General features: G+C 31.7%; 2 protein-coding genes across 2 annotated transcripts in view; both read right to left on the bottom strand.

Moving 5' to 3' along the window:
• Nucleotides 1-74: 74 nt before the first annotated feature.
• Nucleotides 75-4,698, bottom strand: LOC107475746 (uncharacterized). The gene is made up of 4 exons (XM_016095394.3): nt 3,874-4,698; nt 2,363-3,103; nt 1,384-2,253; nt 75-246 (listed from the first exon to the last, which is right to left on the bottom strand). The coding sequence occupies exons 1-4, from the start codon at nt 4,696-4,698 to the stop codon at nt 238-240; spliced, it is 2,445 nt and encodes an 814-aa protein (XP_015950880.1). The 3' UTR covers nt 75-237.
• A 6,727-nt stretch (nt 4,699-11,425) lies between these two features.
• Nucleotides 11,426-22,140, bottom strand: part of LOC107475819 (uncharacterized) — a 17,695-nt gene continuing 6,980 nt past the window's right edge. Inside the window, exons 5-12 of the mRNA XM_052257951.1 lie at nt 20,377-21,357; nt 18,596-19,357; nt 17,995-18,067; nt 17,414-17,895; nt 16,160-17,008; nt 14,660-15,400; nt 13,716-14,549; nt 11,426-11,997 (exon numbers count right to left, since the gene is read on the bottom strand). Of these exons, the coding sequence (XP_052113911.1) occupies nt 11,989-11,997; nt 13,716-14,549; nt 14,660-15,400; nt 16,160-17,008; nt 17,414-17,895; nt 17,995-18,067; nt 18,596-19,357; nt 20,377-21,357 (4,731 nt within the window). The 3' untranslated portion in view covers nt 11,426-11,988. The remainder of the gene's footprint in view (nt 11,998-13,715; nt 14,550-14,659; nt 15,401-16,159; nt 17,009-17,413; nt 17,896-17,994; nt 18,068-18,595; nt 19,358-20,376; nt 21,358-22,140) is intronic.

The following is a 22,140-nucleotide window of genomic DNA, read 5'->3' as shown; positions in this document are numbered from 1 at the left end:
ATAACCACACTAGACACGCACTCTCTCTTTCTTTTTTTTTTTTAACTTACAATCACACCACACATGCATTTTTTTTGTATTTTTAATTTTTTTGGATTTTTTTAAAACAACTATAATATAAAACAAATCAAATTGCAACTGACAAAGTGACAACAAATCTTTTCTCTTCATCAACTCCTTTGATATGGCTAGGTGTCGCGTTTTGGTCTTTAACTCCATCTTCGGAATTGGACTTCTCTAATAGAACTGTTAATATAATTGTGTCAGTTTGAAGAAAGATAAATAAAAATGAAAAATTTAAACTTTATTAGTAGCAGTAAAATTAAAATTTAATGTAACGTGATACTTCACTTTAATTTGGAGTCTACTAGAAAGACAAAATTATTGATAAATAAAATACAGTTTATTTTATATTTAAATAAAAACAAGCTTTAAACTTGTGAATCCTCTCTCTACACTTCTAATAAGAGAAGAAATAAGAGGGGGAGGGGGAGAAAGGGGAAGATTGAACAACATTGCAAAATTTAGTTGAAGTGTTCACAGTTTTAGAATTTGCATTAAGTGCATAATTCACAAATTGTATTATAAAATCATTAGAAAAATGAACCCATATAATCGTGAGTGAGGTGTGTAGTGTGTATGACAAAATAAAATAAATTATCAACCTACAAACTATTTAGTCATAACGTATAAATAAATAATTTTATATTCAAATAAAAATACATAAGACTTTCGAACTAACTAAAAGTCCTTAAGAATCTTCATCCTGGTCAACTTTTAGAGTATATATATAAAGATTAACTAATGATTTTAGGTCAAGAATCTTATATTTAGATCTAGATAGGATTTATAAATTAAAATATATATCTATAATTAAGTTAAAAGATTTGTAAAGTGAAATTAAAATACTATTTTAATTAATTAAAAGAGTTTTAATACTAGGTAGCAAGCAAGTAAAATGTATGATGAACAAGTAGTACAATAATGGAAGAGAGAACGAATATGATGCATGTCCCTTACATATCTCTGAAGTGGGTATGAGAATTATGAATAAGAGCAAAATGCAAAACATTTAACTTGGTAATCTTTTTCTTTTCTGGTATTTCTGGTTTGTAGGTGAGTAGGAATCTTAGGTGTTTTTGTAGGTGAGTAGGTCCCACAGGAATACATACCGGATGCATGCCGAAGAGACCTAATTAACAGGGGTTGATATTTAGGGTATTTACATATTCTGTATACATGATTTTGCAGAATGAGTATTCCCTTTCTGTTTGCTTCCTAGCTTATCAAACAAAGCTAATTCTTTTAATAAATTTCAGGAAGTAAACTTTAATTATTTTCATCAAAACATGGACTAAAAAGATAAAGGAATTAAATACATACCCCTTCAAATACCTTCCGTACAGCGCAATTGAGATCATCCTCAACCAAGAATGCATGTTTTTCTCCCATATCATCAAACGGGACGACTTCTATATCTTCTTCGTCCTTGAATTGAACTTCCATCCACCTGTTCACAGATACTGTACCTGCACAAAAACTTTCCATCTTGCTGCAATCGATTAGCAACAAATGAACCAAGGATGGAAATTTTAACCCAATGTTGCCATTGTAAAACCTTCCAAGGTTTGGTAGAGAGCAAAGGGACAGAGTTTTCAGTTTATGAAATACTATTATCTCCTCTCCTACATGCCCTGATGACTCTTCTACTTCTTCTTCAGACACAATCTCTTTCAGTGATTCACAGTTTTCTATGGACATGTTCTTCAGCTGTTGCAGAGTTCTGCTTGTTGAAGGTGTGAACAAATTCACAAGCCCATTACATTCTGATATGTTCAACTCTATTAGGTTCGAGAACGATACCTCGCTTGGTGCTATACTCCTCAAACTATGACACTTATCCATTTGCAATTTTTCAATATTTTCAGAAATGTGTTGCACCCAAGAATGCTCTAACCCAATGGAATTCAGCTGAGTCAAGGAACTCAACTGCAAACACTTCACTTGTGGAATACTTTCTTTGACACAATCCATGGTAGGTCTTTTAGTGCAGAATATCTCTTTGAAAGAGCTACAACATACAACGAGCTTTTCTATGTTGGGCAGCCGTTGAAGAAATTCATATGGTAAAGTATCTGAATCATCATGAAAACATTGCAATTGAAGAGCTTCTAATTTTGAAAGGTTGTTCACATGCAACATCATCATGATCTCCTCCTTGCTGACTGCTAGAAACTTCAAGTACGGGATTACCTACAAGGGAAAAAAATATTGTCAATTCAGCCTACTACGTAAATGATAGTCAAAATAACCAATAAGACGTGGATGTATAAATGTCATAAAGATTAATAAGACATAAAACCTTTTCTGGCAAGAAAATGGCTTGATTCTCTGCTTGTGGACATTGAAATTCCTGAGACTCAAATTGGAATGTCTTCAACTTGTCACAGTGGAATAAGTGCACTTCCTCTAGCTTGGGGCATTCTAACTTGTGGGGTGCAGGGTAGAAACATTTCAATTCTGGCAAAGACCACAGTTTTATGGAGGTCATGCTTTGCAATGTAAACTCTTTAGGAGCTCCTTCAACATCTGCTTCATCCTTTGCAACAATTTCCACCAATCTGTCACACTCTGTTACTTCCAGTTTCTCAAGTTTATTCAGATTTTCGGCTACAGATATTGGAAACAACCTTTGAAGATTGTTGCATCCATGCACGTACACTTCTTGAAGGCTCTCAAAGTAGCAAACTTGTTGAGTAGGATCTGAATCCCAAACATGTTCAAGATTTGGGAGCTGCTCAATAGTCAGTTTCTTTAAGCCAGACCTTAAAGGATTGATCTTTGTGTCTTTTGCTTCACGTGTCACTTCAAATATTGTTTTCACGGACTCACATTGTCGCACTACCAACTCTTCCAATTTACATAGTAAACTGAGTATGTGAGAGGGTATTACAATACACGTGAATTCACATTTTTCCACAATCAAGATCTTCAATCTGATGAAGCACAAGGATGGAACTTGAAATGGACCATTCCATATTCCATGTATTATTGGGTGCTCGTTGAGCTTCAAGTCCTTTACTTCCCTCACAAATGTTGCAACCTGTGCATGAAATATAACAAAAATGTTAAATTAATCGGTCCACATGTTAATTGACTACACAAAATCTAATATTTTGATCCAACTTTAATTCTCATGACGTAAATGTTTTTTATTACATTCTTTTTAGAAATTAAACATCTTATATCTTCATAAAATTTTCTGTTTTCCACTTAAAAAGTCATATCATCAGTTAAAACTATCACATAAATTTTTTGCTTTATATCTTGAGTATTTATACTAGATTTAACTACTCAAATATATTCTTCTAATTCTCGTATAATCTTATTATTCTAACTTGAAACCTTCCACACATTTATACATAAACAGAAAGAAATCAAAAGAGGTGGAGGAATAATTCATTTAAAAATTTATACAATACAATTCTTCTCAATTGTTAAATTATTAATACATATATAAAATATTTGTGAAAATTGTGTAAAAATTATATCATCCAATGTAAAATTAATGGAAATTTTGTAACAATAATGATGCATGTCATATCTGCTTTTAATCCAACATCGGATATAGGTCGACATATTAAAAATGTGTTTTATATATAGCATATCACTTAGCGAAAACTGTGTCGATCAATGCTAATTCAAGTTATGATACGAATTCTGACAGTTAAAGAATAAAGATTGGTAAAATAAGTAATTTTTTCTCATTACAAATTAATATTTGTTGTTATAAACACTTATTGAGAAAAGTTTGTCTCTCAAAGAAAAAATAAGAAAGGAAATAAATAAATAAATAAATAAATAAATAAATACCTCTGTCTTGTAAGTATTTCGTAAAGTAGAATTGAGATCAACTTCGAATGGGATTCTAACACCTTTAAATGAATCATCAAAGACTACTTCTGACAACTTGTTAGTATTGATGGTACCTTCACAGAAAGATTCCATCCTGTTGCACTTAATCACTTTCAATTCCTCTAATGATGGAAAGATTAAGGCAAAATCCCCATTGTAAAATCTTCTAAGGCTTTTTAAACTCTTAAATTGTAATTCATGCAGCTGCTCAAATACTATCTCCTCATGAATTAATTCTTCTCCTTCATTAAACATAATCCATTGCATGGATTTACAATTAGATATTTTCATCTCTTTGAGTTGAGACAAACTTTTAGCTGTTGAAGATGTGAACAAATATATCATGCTATCGCATTCAGATACAGTCAAATGCGTCAGATTGGAGAAACACACAGGAGAAGAAACTAAACTTGTTAAACCAGAGCAGCTTTTTACTTCTAAAGTTACCAGAGTTTTGAGAATTGATGATTCTCGTATCCAAGAACGTTCAAATCCTATGAAAATTAGTTCGGAAAGAGAAGCCAACTTCAATTCTTTAAGATGTGGTAGAAATTCGGCGCAATCCAAACTAGGCCTTTTAGAGCAAAATATCTCTTTGATAGAACTATTTTTCACTTGCAGAGTTTTTATACAGGACACCTTTTGGAGAAATGTATATGGAAGTTCATCAGACTCAAGCTCAACATTAAAACCCTGCATATCAGAAACATTTATGTCGCCAAAGTGGCTTCCCTCACATTCTTCATGTCCAATCATCTTCGCTTCTCTTTTACCAAACAACATGTTGGTCAATTTAGGAGTGATCTGAACAGAGGAAATGAGGCCATCAATTCAAATTGTTAGAAAATTAACTAAATCAAATGGACTTAATCTTATATTATTAAAATTATAAGAATGAATACCATACAAAAGAAAAATATACATATAACAATTTGATAATTTTATTTTTAAAGGTGAGAACGAATATATAGACTCATGATGCTGATTGCAAGACATATCCACCAATATATTTTGAAGAAAGATAAAAGAAAATATAAAATACATTATTTTTACATATATATCATACAGTAAGAAGAATTTATAAGCACTGTTATATAACACAATTCACTACCCATATTACAAGATATTTTAACCTATTTACCATTAGTAGTCTCATGTAGGAAATATAAAGCAATCGCATGATTAATAAGTGGCAGAAACTCACCTGCAGTCGACTGTAGGTGAAGTTGCTTCTTGATGACTGACACGTGTTACTATAGTTTAAAAAAAATCGATTTATTTTATACAAATGATTTATTTAAAAAACCGGTTTGAATTGGACCAAACAGTTACTTTTATTCCCTTCTTCTTCGTTTCACACGTAAACATCATTATCTTCTAATCCTTCTTCTTCGTTTCACACGTAAACATCATTATCTTCCAATCCTTTTTCAGAACTAATATCAAAACTTTCAATTAGGTATGTTCCTCTTGTTTATATTTTTTAATCAAATTTATTATTTCAAATGTATTTCTTAATTTATGCAATTCCTATAAAAAAATGTGAATTTTGTTTCTTTTTTAGAATACTAAATTTTACTTTTTCAAACAATGTGTATACATATATTTGACGAAAATTAAATAAATAAAAATTTCAGATAAATTTAAAGAAAAATTGGTCAATAGGAATAAAGAAGAAGAACGTTTGGAAAATATTTGGATAAATGTTTGTTTGTATGAAAGAGGTTGAGCAGTAAATCAGTTTATGATATCAAATGAGTTTTGATTATCAATTAAAACTGTTCATAAATCAAGCATTTAGCATTATAAAACATGCTAAATAACATTGTTACTTTAAAAGCTTAATTTAAAATTACGGTGTTATTTAATTTACTTATTCCTTATCAATGTTTTTTCTTAAGTTATATAAATTTTTATAATTGTTTGGTTAATGTAAACTGATTTCAATAAAACTATAGAATCCTCGTAAGAAGTACCTTTTCGTTGGAAGTAGAACTTGTTGATCTACAAAAGTCGCAGGTTGGGAGAAGTTTTTTGGTTGGAACTTAGGCTGGGGTTTGGGCTTTTGAGTGGGCTAAGAACTACACTTTCTGGTGGGTTGAGAATTGGGCTTTTCAGTGGGCTTTTCTGTGGGCTGAGAATTGGGCTTTTTCTTGGGCTTTTTTGCTTGCTGGGAAGACCTTGTTTTGGGCTTAACATAGTCCATGTTCTTGTGGTGAGGATTGGGTCCAGCAGAGTTAGGAGTGGCTTTGGCTTTATTTTTGGGAGTGGGATGCAGAGAGTTTGTTGTCAGTGGCTGTGAGTGGCTCATTGTGAGCTGGGATGCAAATTTCCTTGCTTGCATTGCAGGCTGTGTGCTGGGCAGCTTCAACAAAGGTGCATTGCTTGGCACAATTACATCATCTTCCTCACTCATGCATTCCACTACGTGTGGCTCTGAAACTCCATGTTCAAAGAATATGTTCATCACATTGTGATTCTTTCTACAAGTCTTACACAATTTGAGCAGGTCTTTATCAGTCTCCAACTTCCTCAACCCAATCTCAAGCGACAGCCAAGGAACCTTCCACCAACATATGCCCCCCCAGCATATCCCAGTTCCTTATAGTATCCTTTAACAAAAACACATCCAACGTATCCCCATCAACCCCATCAACACTTCCGTATTATCTGGTTCGTAGATTCTACTTCCTTTCTCATCATTTTTAAAGCTTCCACCACGATGAAATATGAAAGTCATCGGAGGACCCTCCATCTTAGAATTACAAGGCCTCCAAACCCTATACAAAAATTAAAACAGAACAAGAAAAACACTAGATCATCACCAACACAGCAACTAAACCAGTAACCATTACTCCATTAACACAAAAAATAGTTATCATTTTTTCTAAGCCAAAAAAACAAAGTCTTTCCTCATTTATGCATTCAGCCGATCATAAACCAAACCCTGGGATGAAACTCTAGACCCTATGCACTAACAGATTCTTAACGATGACTCAATCAAATAATGCGAAAACTAGAGGTTTACACAGTTTTACCAATTTTTTTTGGCAACATACAAAAAACTTTACCCCTTACTTCGAACGCAGAAATAATGCTGTATACTTGCCTCAGGTTTCCCACCAAGCTCTACAGCAGACGCACGAACAATGCTCCACGACTACTCCAATGGTTGCGGACAATGGGGCGGTCTTCTTCGTCTTCGTGATGCTTGGTTAGGGGCCAGAGAAATAGAGAATCACGCTGAGAATGAAGAAGAACGAGGTTAGAGATCAAAGACAAAGTGTAAAACGTTACACTCTACCCTCAAAACGCAGGCGTTTCATTGCAACACTCTGGAGTTGCCAAACGATGTCGTTTGGTTAGGGTGGGCAGCCAAGTCACAGTCCACGTCAGCAGATTTCTAACAGCGATGTCACTCAATTAACGTAAGGACGAACGTGGTTTAAATTAATTCTTTCAGGGACTAATTTGATTTAAAAAATCATTCAGGGACGAAAATAAAAATCGCGTGATCTTTCAGGGACGAATTTGAGTATTAACCCAATTAAAATTTAAGATTCAACCATTAGAGGACATAAGTACCAAGTGTAATTAATTGATGTAATTTTGCTTCAATATTCACCAAGGTATACCAAGAAATTATTGGCTAAAGTGAAATAAAATGGTCCTACCCAAGCATCTTTGATGAGTTTGGAAAACTTTAAATTAATATTTGTGATGACTAAACATTATTAAAATCAATTAATTGCAAAATTATTAATCTGAATTTTTAATTCAATATATATTGATTAAATAATTTTGCTACAGGTTTAATATTGGGCCGAAAATAAAATTCTGGTGCAAGCCCAAATTACATTCAGCCTTTGGTATTAATAATGTATGGTGAATATGGCTGATTTGATGACACTTGGGCCCAAATGATTTTGATTGCTCTAAGCCCAAGTGTGTTACATGCTTCCCATTTGCTTTATGCGTGTTCCACATTTAATCAGGAAAGCAAATGTTGATAGATGGGCCAGTTTTAAATTTCATGTTGCAAGCCCAAATTCTTTAAGTAATGAATGGTTCCATTCTTGGTCCGAAACCAAAGAAAAATGAAAGCATAGTGCTTCCAACGGAACCAAGCCCTTAACCATGTGATGGATTTCAAAATCTATTGCATTGTTAATTAATGCATGGGGAACATGAGAGAGAAAATTCAGCTGAATTGATTGATGGCTATAATGACAAACACGCCACTCTATGTTAGGGAAGTAAAAGCAAACTATTCCCATTTAATTTGCTTAACCACTTTGTATTGCTTTTCTTCATATTCTTTTCATTCTCTCTCATCTCTTTCTTGTTTCCTCTTCGGTCTTTGTCCAGTAAACCATGGACGCCATGCTCATCAACAAAGAAAAAGAAAGAGTTGCATGCATCAAGACCATCAAGCTAATGATGGCAAGAAAACATACTAAAATAAAAAGGAGCTGTGGCTAAGATTGTCACCAAATATGGTTAGATTTGGTGAAGTAATCTTGGGAGCTTCATGCTCAAAATGGAAGGCAAAGATTCGGCCAGCAAGGGAGATTCTTGAAGCATGGCTTGTCTTCGATTCTGTTCTACCACCACAGGGAGTAGCTAGAGTGGCGAAGTGATGGTTGAAGGCAGAGATTGAAGCAGATGAAGTCATTATCATCATGAGGCATCAAGGGCCAGAAATCCATCTTGGAGAGGAAGCCAATGATGGAGAGCTCGGATTGATGTAGGGTGATGATCAAGAAAGGTATAGAGGTAATTGCATGTTGGTTATTGCATGGTTATCTCTTATCTCTCTTTGTGGCCGAACCGGATTTGTTGAAGGAGGAAGAAGTTGGTTCGGTTTTGGCTTCAAGTGTGGAGGCTTTCCTCTTCTTTAAAAAGGGGAACAACCACTGTTTGAAGCAAGGAGAAAATTTGAGAGTGCAAGGCACAGAGTTCTCAGAGCTACCTGAGCTAACAATTTTCTCTTCTCCTTCAATGTATTATGTTTTGTATTTTTCTGTTTAATTTTGTCATGTCTTGAGTCTCATGGAAAAAGGCAAACAGTGAGGTTTGTATGAAAAAGCCATAGAGTGCAAAATTAAAAGAAAAAGCCATAGATGTCTTAGAGTTCCTTTGTTCATCTATGTTGTGTTTCATGATTCTGTGGGAATCCCCTCGTAAGTTGGGTTAGCACTTTACAAGTTGTAATCAGATTGATTATAGTGAAATTCCATCATTGTTTGTGATGGAGACTGGATGTAGGCTGCACTGCACTTAGCAGTTGAACCAGGATATATCTGGGTGTAATCTTCAACTCTTCTCTCCTACATTTCTGTTTCTACTGCACAGGAGCAAAAACTAAAATTATCTCGTGCCAAGTGACGAGACAAAAAGAAAAGTCTCGTGGCAAGGGACGAGACAAAACAAAGTTGCTCGTATCCAGCGACGAGCAAAAACAAAAAAGTCTTCTCTGAAGGTCAGCAAGTGTTTGCATTCGAAAATGGGGCTAAGATTCAACCCCCCTTCTCTTAGCCACTGAAACCATCAATCTTTAATTTGTAATATAAAATATTTGTCTGATATTTTCATTTGGTAGGACTTTGTATCAAAATTACTGTGAAGTGATGAGCAATCTTCTTATTAAAATCATGGAGGTTTTGGGAGTGAATTTTAGAGGTTGGCAGCAAATATTTCAGATGTAGAAAAAAATTTCTATAATAAAAGTGAATTACCGTCATCCCGAATACTTAATTTGACATTAAAAATTGTGTCTTATTATAAATCATCTAGTTACACCAACTCTGATTCTCCTGAGTTTAGCCTAGGTAGTGGAATAGAACTCGTAGAATGAGTGTATCTGTGTATATAGTTCAAGACCAAAAAACCTATGTTGTTTTCACTTTAGAAGATTATGTTCAAATTACAAAAAAAAAAAAAATACCATAACAAAACTAAACAATAATATATCAGTTGGTTAGCTGTTTCACATAACATACATAGTTCTAGAAAGGACAAACCAAATTAAACATTATCGTAATAACTCGTAAGAGACACCATTTACCACGAGCATCCCCTGCCTATAGCGGCAGTTACAATATCAAATATTTGCTCTAACGAGAATGAAGCATGGATTATTCTTTCATGTTATGATGAACCTTCGGGTTGTTGATGAATTCATAGCTAAAGCTCATATACTCATGGATTATTTTCTTTTGCATGAATATCTCAGAGAAGCAAATTAAAGAACTCAAAGAAATTAAAGATAGGAGAACTAATATTTGCCTTGTGGATGTATATGCCAATAGGAGAAGTAATGTGTTTCTCTAAGGCCTAAGTTGCTTTTGAAGGACACGGTTTCTTTTCTTTACTATATATGCTTATCAATCTTACAAAACTCTAGAGGATTATTTTGTTGGTGTTCTTGGAGAAGATTTCAGACAACTTGGGTAAATCAAAATATCATATAATAATTTTTTTTTAAATTTTTAATAGACTCTAATCTCAAAATAATATTTATTGATTTTTTTTATCTGTCAAGTATTTATTGTTGTATCACCTAAAGCAATGATATATAAAAGATACTAATAATTAAGTAAAAAAATTTATATAGTTTTTATGAAACTTGGTATATACAAATTACCGCCCTTGAGTAATTAAAATTTAAAATTCAACCATTAGAGGACATAAGTACCAAGTGTAATTAATTGATGTAATTTTGCTTCAATATTCACTAAGGTAGAGCAAGAAATTATTGGCTAGAGTAAAAAATAAAGTGGTCCTTATCCAAGCATATTTGTAATATAAAATATTTGTCTCATATTTTCATTTGGTAGGAGTTTGTATCAAAATTACTAAGGTAGAGCAATCCTTTTATTAAGATCATGGAACTTTTGGGAGTGAATTTAAGGTTTGGCATCAAATATTTCAGATGTAGAAAAGAAATGATTCTATAATAAAAGTGAATTCCCGTTATCTACTATGCAAAGACTTGCATGCAAAAAAGAAAATCAGTTGTTTTCTTTCAGAGTCCAAATGCAAAAAAAGTAGTGACTCCTCCAAAAGAACTTATCAACAATGAGAATCCAAAAGTGTATCCAGATTTCACATGGCCAGCTTTTCTTGAATTAACACACATATTATAGGCATTATAGATCTGATGCCAGAACTTTTGATGCTTTCTCAAGGTGGCAAACAAAGAACAAAAGTATATAATGAGTTATAATTTCAGTACTTTGGGATGTGTGTTAGCTGGGGGATAAAGTGATATTCATAGGTTTGATACTTTGGCTTGTCTAGTCGAATAGATGAGGACCTATGACCTACTTTCTAAATGAGTAAGTGCTGTTTTCACTTTAGAAGATTATGTTCAATTTTAAAAGAAATTAAAAATAGACCATAACAAAATAAGAAAATGTTGAAAACTTAATCACTCCTGTATGTGTTCACATAAAATGTCACGACATAATATTAAATTGACAACGGAATACAAACAGTTGTTCTTTTTTTTACTTTTAAAAAAAGAAAGTAGTTAAAACAATGAATAAAGCAAAATAAGTAATACAGTTTAACACACTGTTATCATCTATTATCCATGAGTTACAATGCAAACACATTTCACACACATGTAACGCTACCCTAACATAGATCATCCCAACCCTTTTTTTTTTTGGTCTTTTGTTTTTTTTTTTGTTTTTTGTTTTTTGTTTTTTGTTTTTTTAACTTATAACCACACCACACATGCACACTCTTTTTTTTTAAACTTACGACCACGCCACACACATTACATGCATGCACTCTTCTTTTTTTTTTTTAACTTAAAACCACACCACATTTGAACTTTTGTTTTCTCTCTTTTCTGTTTTGGGTAAACTTATAAGTTATAACCACACTACACACTTGTTCTTTTTTTTTCCTTTTTAATTTTTTTAGTGTTTTTTTTTTTTTTGAAAAAAAATAATACAACATAAAAGAAGTCAAGTTGACAATATTCCTTCCTCTGTATCAATGTCTTGTCCATGTGGGTATCCTCATTTTGTCTCTAACTCCATTACTGAAATTAGATTCCGCCTAATAAAACTGTTAATATAACAGTGTTAGTTTATAAAAAATCAAATAAAAATAAAAATTGAAACTTAAGTAATATATGCAATAAAAAAAAATGATGGTAATATAACTCAACCTTAATTTGGGATCTGCTAGAAAGGCAAGAAGACAAATATAAAGGATTTTGTTTTGGATAATAACAACAATAATAATAATAACAATAAAGAAGCAAATGTTGAAGTCATACAAAAAAGGATGTTTTTGAGCTACAAAGAGCTGATTGATATTGATCATTTTAGTTGTTGATAGCAATATCAGAGATGACAGAAAATTGATAAACTTTGTCTTTGAATTTGTTTTTGTTGTGTCTATTTATTTGTTGTTCCACTTTAGTGTGTTAAACTTTTTTAGTTTAGAAAACAACAACAACAATAATAATAATAATAATAATAATAATAATAATAATAATAATAATAATAATAATAATAATAGAAACCAAATTTTTGCTTTGAAGTTTGAACCTTTCCCAATTATTCCCTCCAATCAGAACATAGTTAAAAATTAAAATTAATAAAAGAAGAACAAAGAACAAATTAAATAGCACTTCAAGGCTTAGTCACAGTATTATTACTCTCATTAAGTGCATCCAGGTTCCAAGATTCAATAATGAACCAGATTATTTCGGTATATACTATTTAGTCCTATACAGTTAATTAATGAATTGAAATATTTTTTTTAAAATTTAAATAGCAGAATATAAACTATGTAACTAATTTTATATTCTAACAAAGATCGATACTTAAAACTTAACCTAAAGTGAATATTCATCCTGGTAATGTTTTAAACTTAATTAAGAATAAATAAGGTTAACTGATGATTGGGTCAAGATCAAACAGATATATACGTTTAAGTTTACTACTTGAAGGGATTTTAATATTGGTATATAATAAGTACAATTTAGGAGCAACAAAATAAACGAATAATTCTATATTGAGGTTGGAAGTGATTACTGAATCTAAAAGCATTTGTGTAATAATGGAAAGTATAAGAAAGAATGAATGATGTATGCCGTTACAACCAAATCTCTAACTAACTAATTAATTAATCATTTCTCTCTCACAGAATCTAGTGGCTAAGACTTCAATTGAATAGAAGTCATAAAACTTTGGGCAGAAACATAATTCCATTGATCCTATGCAACATCCTACGTACCGTCTTTTCTCTTGGTAGCGGAGCTCTGACAATCACTAACATAACTAAGGAATTTGTTGAATTTTTGAAACACTCATAATGGGGTGTGGTGTTAAATTAGCAACTTAATTTGATTTACGCAAAAAATAATTATAGTATTTTACTAATCAAATTATGTATGTGCCACCTTAATTAATTTTTCTTATTGATCAAACTGATACAAAACTGGATAAAGGAAGAGGGTTGTGTTAGGTCTTCGGCAACTAACATAAAAATATAGCCGAATCCCATGACATGAAACCAAACTGACACAAAACATTCTGACTTAGTGGCAACTCTCTTTTCTGTATGCTTACATCTCTGAATTGGCTATGACCAATATGAATAAGGAAAAATGTATGACATATCAACTTAGCCTCTTAATTAGCATGAATCTGCAAACAGAAACTGTATTCTAAATTGTTTTAACAAATTTAATCATAATGCATAATGCACAAAAGAGAGAGGAAACTTTAGTTGGATCAGAACTTCAACTAAAGAGAAAGGAATACAATACATACCATTCCTTCAAATGCTTTCCGTACAGCAGAGTTCAGATCAACTTCCAACAAAACTGGATATTCATCCTCCTCAAATTCAACTTCTGTCCACCTGTTGACACTTACGTAACCTGCACAAAAGCTTTCCATCTTTTGGCAATTGATTAGTGAGAATTTTTCCAATGATGGGAATTTTAAGGCAATGTTTCCATTGTAAAACCTTCCAAGGTTTGGTAGAGAGAAAAGGGACAGAGTTTTCAGTTTAGGAAATACTATTATCTCCTCTTCAACATTCTCTGATGACTCTTCTGACACTATCTCTTCTAATGATTCACAATCTTTTACTGACATGGTCTTCAGTTGATGCAGAGTTCTGCTTGTTGAAGGTGTGAACAAACTCACAAGACCATTGCATTCTGATATGTTTAATTCTATTAGGCTCGAGAATGATACGTTGCTTGGTACTATGCTCCTCAAACAATGACACTGGTCTATTAGCAACTTTTCAAGATTTTTAGAAATGAGATCCATCCATGCATGTTCTAATCCAATGGACTTCAGTTTAGACAGCTTAATCAACTGCAAACATTTTAAATGAGGAAGAATTCCATTGCCGTTGTCCATGTTGGGACTCTCAGAGCAGAATATCTCTTTGAAAGAGCTACAATTCACCGCAAGATTTTCTATGTTGGGAAGCTGTCGGAGTACTTCATATGGAAAAGTATCTGAATCGTCATGAAAACATTGCAACCGAAGAGCTTCTAATTTTGAAAGGTTGTTCACATGAAGCTGCTCATGCCACAACATCATGATCTCCTCCTTGCTCAGTGCTAGAAACTTTAAGTTTGGAATTACCTACAAGGGAAAGAAAATATGGTCAATTTATCATACTACATACATGATGGTCAAAATAATTAATATGACATGGATGGATATATGTCATAAAATTTAACAAGACATGAAACCTTTTCTGACAAGAAAATGGCTTGATTCTCTGCTTGTGGATGTTGATATTTCTGAGACTCACATTCAAATGTCTTCACCTTGTCACAGTGGAATAAGTGCACTTCCTCTAGCTTGGGGCATTCTAACTTATTGGGTGCAGAGTAGAAACATTTCAATTCTGGCAAAGACCACAGTTTTATGGAGGTCATGCTTTGCAATGTAAACTCTTTAGGAGCTCCTTCAACATCTGCTTCATCCTTTGCAACAATTTCCACCAATCTATCACACTCTGTTATTTCCAGTTTCTCAAGTTTATTCAAATTTTCGGCTACAGATATTGGAAACAATCTTTGAATGTTGTTGCATCCATTCACGTACACTTCTTGAAAGCTCTGAAAATAACTAATTTGTTGAGTAGGATCTGAATCCCAAATATGTTCAAGATTTGGTAGCTGCTCAATAGTCAATTTCTTTAAGCCAGATCTTAAAGGATTGATCATTGTGTCTTTTGCTTCATGTGTCACTTCAAATATTGTTGTCACGGAATCACATTGTCGCACGATCAACTCTTCTAATTTGCATAGCAAATCGAGTATGTGAGAGGGTATTACAATAGATGTGAATTCGCATTTTTCCACAATCAAGATCTTCAATCTGATGAAGCACAAGGATGGAATTCGAAATGGACCATTCCATATTCCATGTATCATTGGGTGTTCGCTGAGCTTCAAATTCTTTACTTCCCTCACAAATTTTGCAACCTGTGCATGAAATATAACAAAAATGTTAAAAATTAATCGGTCCACATGTTAATTGACTACACAAAATCTAGTATTTTCATCCAACTTTAATTCTCATTACGTATACGTTTTTTATTACATCCTTTTTAGAAATTAAACATCTTATATCTTCATAAATTTTTCTGTTTTCCACTTAAAAAAGTCATATCATTAGTTAAAACTATCACATAATTTTTTTGCTTTATATCATGAGTATTCATACAAGATTTAACTACTCAAATATATTCTTCTAATTCTCGTATAATCTTATTATTCTAACTATAAACCTTCCACAGATTTATACATAAACAGAAAGAAATCAAAAGAGGTGGAGGAATAATTCATTTAAAAATTTATACAATACAATTCTTCTCAATTGTTAAATTATTAATACATATATAAAATATTTGTGAAAATTGTGTAAAAATTATATCATCCAATGTAAAATTAATGGAAATTTTGCAACAATAATAATGCATATCATATCTGCTTTTAATCCAACATCGGATATAGATAGGCATATTAAAAGTGTGATATATATATAGCATATCACTTAGCTAAAACTGTGTCAATCAATGCTAATTCAAGTTATGATACGAATTCTGACAGTTAAAGAATAAAGGTTGGTAAAGTAAGTAATTTTTTCTCATTACAAATTAATATTTGTTGTTATAAACACTTAAAATATGAGAAAAGTTTGTCTCTTAAAAAAAAGTAACAAAGAAAAAAATAAATACATACCTCTGTCTTGTAAGTGTTTCGTAAGGTAGAATTGAGATCAACTTCCAATTGGGTTCTATCACCTCTAAATGAATCATCAAAGACTACTTCTGACAACTTGTTAGTATTGATGGTACCTTCACAGAAAGATTCCATCCTGTTGCACTTAATCACTTTCAATTTATCCAATGATGGAAAGCTTAAGGCAAAATTTCCATTGTAAAATCTTCTAAGGCTTTTTAAACTCTCAAATTGTAATTCTTGCAACTGCTCAAATACTATCTCATCATGAATTGATTCTTCTCCTTCATTAGACACAATCCATTGCATGGATTTACAATTAGATATTTTCATCTTTTTGAGTTGAGACAAACTTTTAGCTGTTGCAGATGTGAACAAATATATCATGCTATCGCATTCAGATACAGTCAAATGCGTCAGATTGGAGAAACATACAGGAGAAGAAACTAAACTTGTTAAACTAGAGCAACTTTTTACTTCTAAGGTTACCAGAGTTTTGAGAATTGATGATTCTCGTATCCAAGAGCGTTCAAATCCTATGGAAATTAGTTCAGAAAGAGAAGCCAACTTCAATTCTTTAAGATGTGGTAGAAATTGGGTGCAATCCAAACTAGGCCTTTTAGAGCAGAATATCTCTTTGATTGAACTATTTTTCACTTGGAGAGTTTTTATACAAGACACCTTTTGAAGAAATGTATATGGAAGTTCATCAGACTCAAGCTCAACAACATTAAAACCCTGCATATCAGAAACATTTGTGTCGCCAAAGTGGCTTCCCTCACATTCTTCATGTCCAATCATCTTCACTTCTCTTTTACCAAACAACAAATTGGTCAATTTAGGAGTAACCTGGATAGAGGAAATGAGGCCATCAATTCAAGTGGTTAGAGAAATAACTAAACCAAATGGACTTAATCTTATATTATTAAAATTACAAGAATGAATACCATTGAAGAGAAAAATAAACATATAGCACAACGAATACTTTATATATTTGATAATTTTGTTTTTGGAGGTGGGAATGAATATATAGACTCGTGATGCTGATCGCAAGACATGTCCACCAATATATTTTGAAGAAAGATAAAAAAAATATAAAATACATTATTTTTACATATAAATCATACAGTAAGAAAAATTTATAGGCATCTTTATACAACACAATTCACTGTCCATATTATAAGATTTTTTAACGTATTTACCATTAGTAGTCTCATGTGGGAAATATAAAGCAATCGCATGATTAATAAGTACCTCTTTGAAACAGACTTGGTCCTCAATTTGTGAATCATCATCATGGGCATTCAGTGTCTTCAACAGGACACAATGCAACGAACAGTAAAAACAATTGAAGCTTGGTAAATCCAACAGTGTCAATGAAGTCAGACGTGGGAACTTAATAGGGTTTGAAATTGTTCTTTCTGGTGTTGTTTCAATCCCTGCAATGATTTCCACCAAGCTTTTACAATGTTTCAACTCTAGATTTTTAAGATTGATAAGATCCTTGCCTACTGATTTTGGGAACAAGCTTGTAAGGCTTTTACATGTATTAACACGCACTTGTTGTATAAGTTGAAAGTCGAGTACCCCACCAGGATCTTCTTTCCAAATGCTATCCAAATTCGGCAGCTTTTCTAATACCAACTTCTTCAACGAAAATTTAATTGGTAGTAGTGTCTTGTCTTTTGTTATGCACTTCACATCAAATATAGTTTTCACAGAACTACATTCCTGAACTTTTAATTTTCGCATGTTATTTAAAAAAGGAAGTAAATGAAGAGGTATTACTTGGGATAAAAATTCACATTGATGTACAATCAAGGACTCCAAATTACCGAAGTATGCTTCAGGAACTGTCAATGAGCCACGCCACATGTCTTGAAAATATAGGCTTTCTCTGAGACCAATCTACACATGGAAACAAGAAACTTAATTACTCCTTGTTTGGTTCTCTTGTAAGTTATTTCTCATAAGCACCTATATAAATTTAAAATAGAAAGATGGCTACTAGGGTCCGTCTTGCTTAATGTCATTCTTTATTTTACGGCATCTTATTGAAATGTTCTAATATTACTTCAATGTTATGTAACTAGTGTATTTAATCCACCCTCTTATTTATTTATTCTGTGTAATAATAATAAACACAATATTAGTTTAGATGGTAAATTCTTTTATTTTTAATTAAGAGATTTAATTTATATTTAAATTTTAAAAATAACTATATATATATATAATGAAAATTTTGTATATCAAACCTCTTTCGATCTTTATATAGTAGATAAGTATATTGTTAGTAATGAAAATTATTAAAATAAATAATCTTCCAATATAATATAATATACTAAACCTGGAATTTGTTTATTTTTTGTCTATTATTCCAATCATGTAGTTTATAATATGAGGGACTTTTTTACTTTGAAAGAATTAAAGACGTACTTTTTTGTTATTCATTTTGCGAATGGTGGTATCAACATCATCTTCCCATTGGACTTCATATGCATTCCAGCTTTGTCCTGAGCACAACTTGAGTGAATTTAGATTCGTTATGTGGAAGTGGGGACAGAATGTTGTCATCCTCCAGAGTATGCGGCCAAAGATGGATAAGTGTTGCAATGATGGAAAACACAAAGTACGTTTGCCTGAGTATAACCATCTCAGCATTGGCAGGTTGTTAAGATGCAAAACCTGAAGCTGCTCAAATATTATGTTCTCATTAGATTCATCATCCTCTTTGCATATTATCTCTCGCATTGATCTACAATTGCTTATCTCCATATGCTTGAGTTGACTCAAACTTTCTGCTGTTGAAGATGTGAACACATACAACAAACCAAAGCAACTATATACAACCAATTTCGTCAGACTAGAGAAAGACACCTTGCTTGCTACTAAGTTCTTTATATCATAACACCACTTCACTTCCAATGTTTGGATATTATCAAGGATGGGGTGTATCCAAGAGTGCTCCAAACCAATGGATTTGAGTCCATCAAGAGCATGTAGCCTTAACCCTTTGAGATCGAGATGCGATAGGAGTTCAACATCATCAGCCTTAGGTTTTTCCTCAAATAGCACCTCTTCAACCCTTTCTTCTTCTGACTTTTCAAATTCAAGTTTTCGAGATTTTACTTCCCAAGTCAACTTGGCGCCTCTCATATCAAATGATAATTTCTCCAAGCTCTGAAATAGGAGATTAACCTAACAAGCAACACAATCAAAATGGACTCGTTTTAAGAACAACATAAATTACTTTGGAGATCTAATAGTGAATAAATCATGTAATTAATATAGAAAATTGATTTCTCTATTTCTTAATCACTCACTAAACAATACTACTAAACTTAAGTAATATTGATCAGATCCAAAGAAGAATATATGCCAATTTTTTTTCACACACGAATACTTTTTTTGAAAACTTTATGGGATAGAAAAATTTCTGCAACTTACTTTTTCTATTATATTAATTGCAAGATAAAATATAAAGAAAATTGTAGGCAACTAACAATGGAAAAAATGAATAGATTTGTTGTAAGAACAAAAATTAAATAAGTTGGAATGTATAGTACTCTGCATCTAATAATGAATAAATTGTTTGATTCATATAGAACTTAAATAAATTGACATGCAATGATAAATTATATGAAATAGCGTGTTGGAGATTGAGTTATTTAATTGAATATATTTCATATTTTATAATGTCGAACATGACAAACGGTGCCAAATTGTTTTCTTTTGAAAAAAGTAGATAAACCATCAAAATATATTATTTTACCATTTTTCTTTTGAAAAAATAGATATCATATATAATATATATTTAAAAAAAATTAGTTATAATCTTTACTTTTTTTCTGATTTTAATATTCAATTAAAAAAATTTCTAAATTAAAAGATATTTTACGTTTTTATAAACTCAAGCATATTTTTGACAGACTATAAATCACAATATTAAATTTTAAGTCTATAAAATATTTTATCTTGTTGTCTTGAGCTATTTTATTTTAGAAAAAAAAGGTTACAGAATTTTTGTTGTTCATCAATATCCAAGTTGAAGTTTCTGTTATATCTATGATATTGGACAGTTTTTTTTCCTTAATTACAGTGTTATTTAATTTATTTATTCGTCATCAATAATTTTTGTTACCTTATATAAATTTTTATAATTGTTTGATTAATGTAAACCGATTTTAATAAAACTATAAAATCGTTATAAGAAGTACCTGCTGGATTGGAAGTAGAACCTGTTGATCTACAAAAGCCTTTGCCTCTTGACAATTGAGTATCATCCATTTACAGACTTGTATATATAGTTTTTTTAGTTTTGGAAATTGAAGCTTGTGTAGTCCCGGATAAAAGTGTTTGAGCATTGGCATCTCTCTTAGCACCAGTGAAGTCAAAGAAGGAAGCTCAAACGTTTTGGTGTCTCCTAATTCTGAGGTTGTTTTATCTTCTGCAAAGATTTTTACCATTTTCTCACAGTCTTCTACCGAAAGATTATTCAGCATGGCAAGGTCTTCAGCAATGGATGTTGGAAACACATATTTCAAACTATCACATTTGTTAATGCTTAAATCTTGCAGAGCAGAAAAGTGAATAATTTCAATTGAATCTTTGTCCCATACATGTTCCAAATTTGGTAGATTCGCTAACGACAATTTTTTCAGACGGAACATACCCATTGCTTTTAGGACCTTATTGGCATTCAATTTTGATGTTCTTTTCTCCTCTGCAAATATTTTTACCAACTGCTCACAGTCTTCTATTGAAAGATTGTTCATGGCAAGACCTTTAGCCATTGATGATGGAAACACATATTCAAGACTATCACATCTGTGAATGCTCAAATCTTGCAGAGCTTGAAAGTGAATATTTTCTTTCGGATCTGTGTCCCATACATGTTCCAAATTTGGTAGATTCTCTACAGATAAATTTTTCAAACGAGACATCCCTATTGATTTTGCCACTTGCTTATTGCTACTGTCATCCATATTAAAGATGACTTGCACTTCATGGCAATCGGATACTTGCAGATCTTCCAAATTCTTAAAGCAATGAAGCAAATGAGATGGAATTACATGCACAAGATAACCACATCTTTTCACAACCAAAGATTTTACATTCTCAAACCTATTCACTTGCACTACGGTTTTGTCACACCATACTTGTTTTAATTCTGGATGATTTGAAAGCTCCAAATAAACCTATAAAATGATTGCGAGAAGAAAAAAAGATCATTTCTTTGCTTTTAAAATTGCTGTCATGCATTGAATTATTTTTCTACAGAAATAAGTTGTATTCAAGTTTTTGTTAAGTTATTTATTCTGAAAATAAGAAAAAATGCTTTTGCTCATAAAACTTGGACATAAGAATCCAATATTTTAGCAAAGAATCAGAATATATGAAGTTCTTCGGCAAAAAATTTAAAATAACTTAACTAAAATCAAAATTAAAAAAGATAGATATGTTAATATAAATTTCAATATGTATATAAGTAACAAATTATACAATTCAAATAAATAAAATTTAAACATTAAGAATATAAATAAAAATTTTCAATTTAATATAGCGCATGTCAAAATATGACTAAGTATAAAAAACAATATAAACTTGTAATTTAGTTCATATTTAGGAACGTACCAAATCCAAGTAGAAGGGGATTAAAAACAAAGATGGAAAATCTATTATATATGGCTAATTTTACAATTAAAATATGTTATATATTATTTTTATTGTAATTAAAATTAAATATTTTCTTCTAAAATTAAAGAATTCTATTTTTTTTATTAATTTTATAACCAAAATGTGTCACATGTTACTCTCTTATTGCAATTAAAATCAAATATTTTTTTCTAAAATTAAAAACTTCTTTCTTCTACTTTACTAATTTTATAACTAAAATGTGCCACATGTCATTTCCTCATTGCAATTGAAATCAAATTTTTTCTTCCAAAATTAAAGAGTTCTCCTTTTATCTGTCTCTCATT

Source organism: Arachis duranensis, chromosome 2 (assembly GCF_000817695.3).
Source record: "Arachis duranensis cultivar V14167 chromosome 2, aradu.V14167.gnm2.J7QH, whole genome shotgun sequence".
NCBI lineage: Eukaryota > Viridiplantae > Streptophyta > Magnoliopsida > Fabales > Fabaceae > Arachis > Arachis duranensis.
Note: the sequence above shows the minus strand (reverse complement) of the source record. Positions and strands in the feature narration are given on the sequence as shown.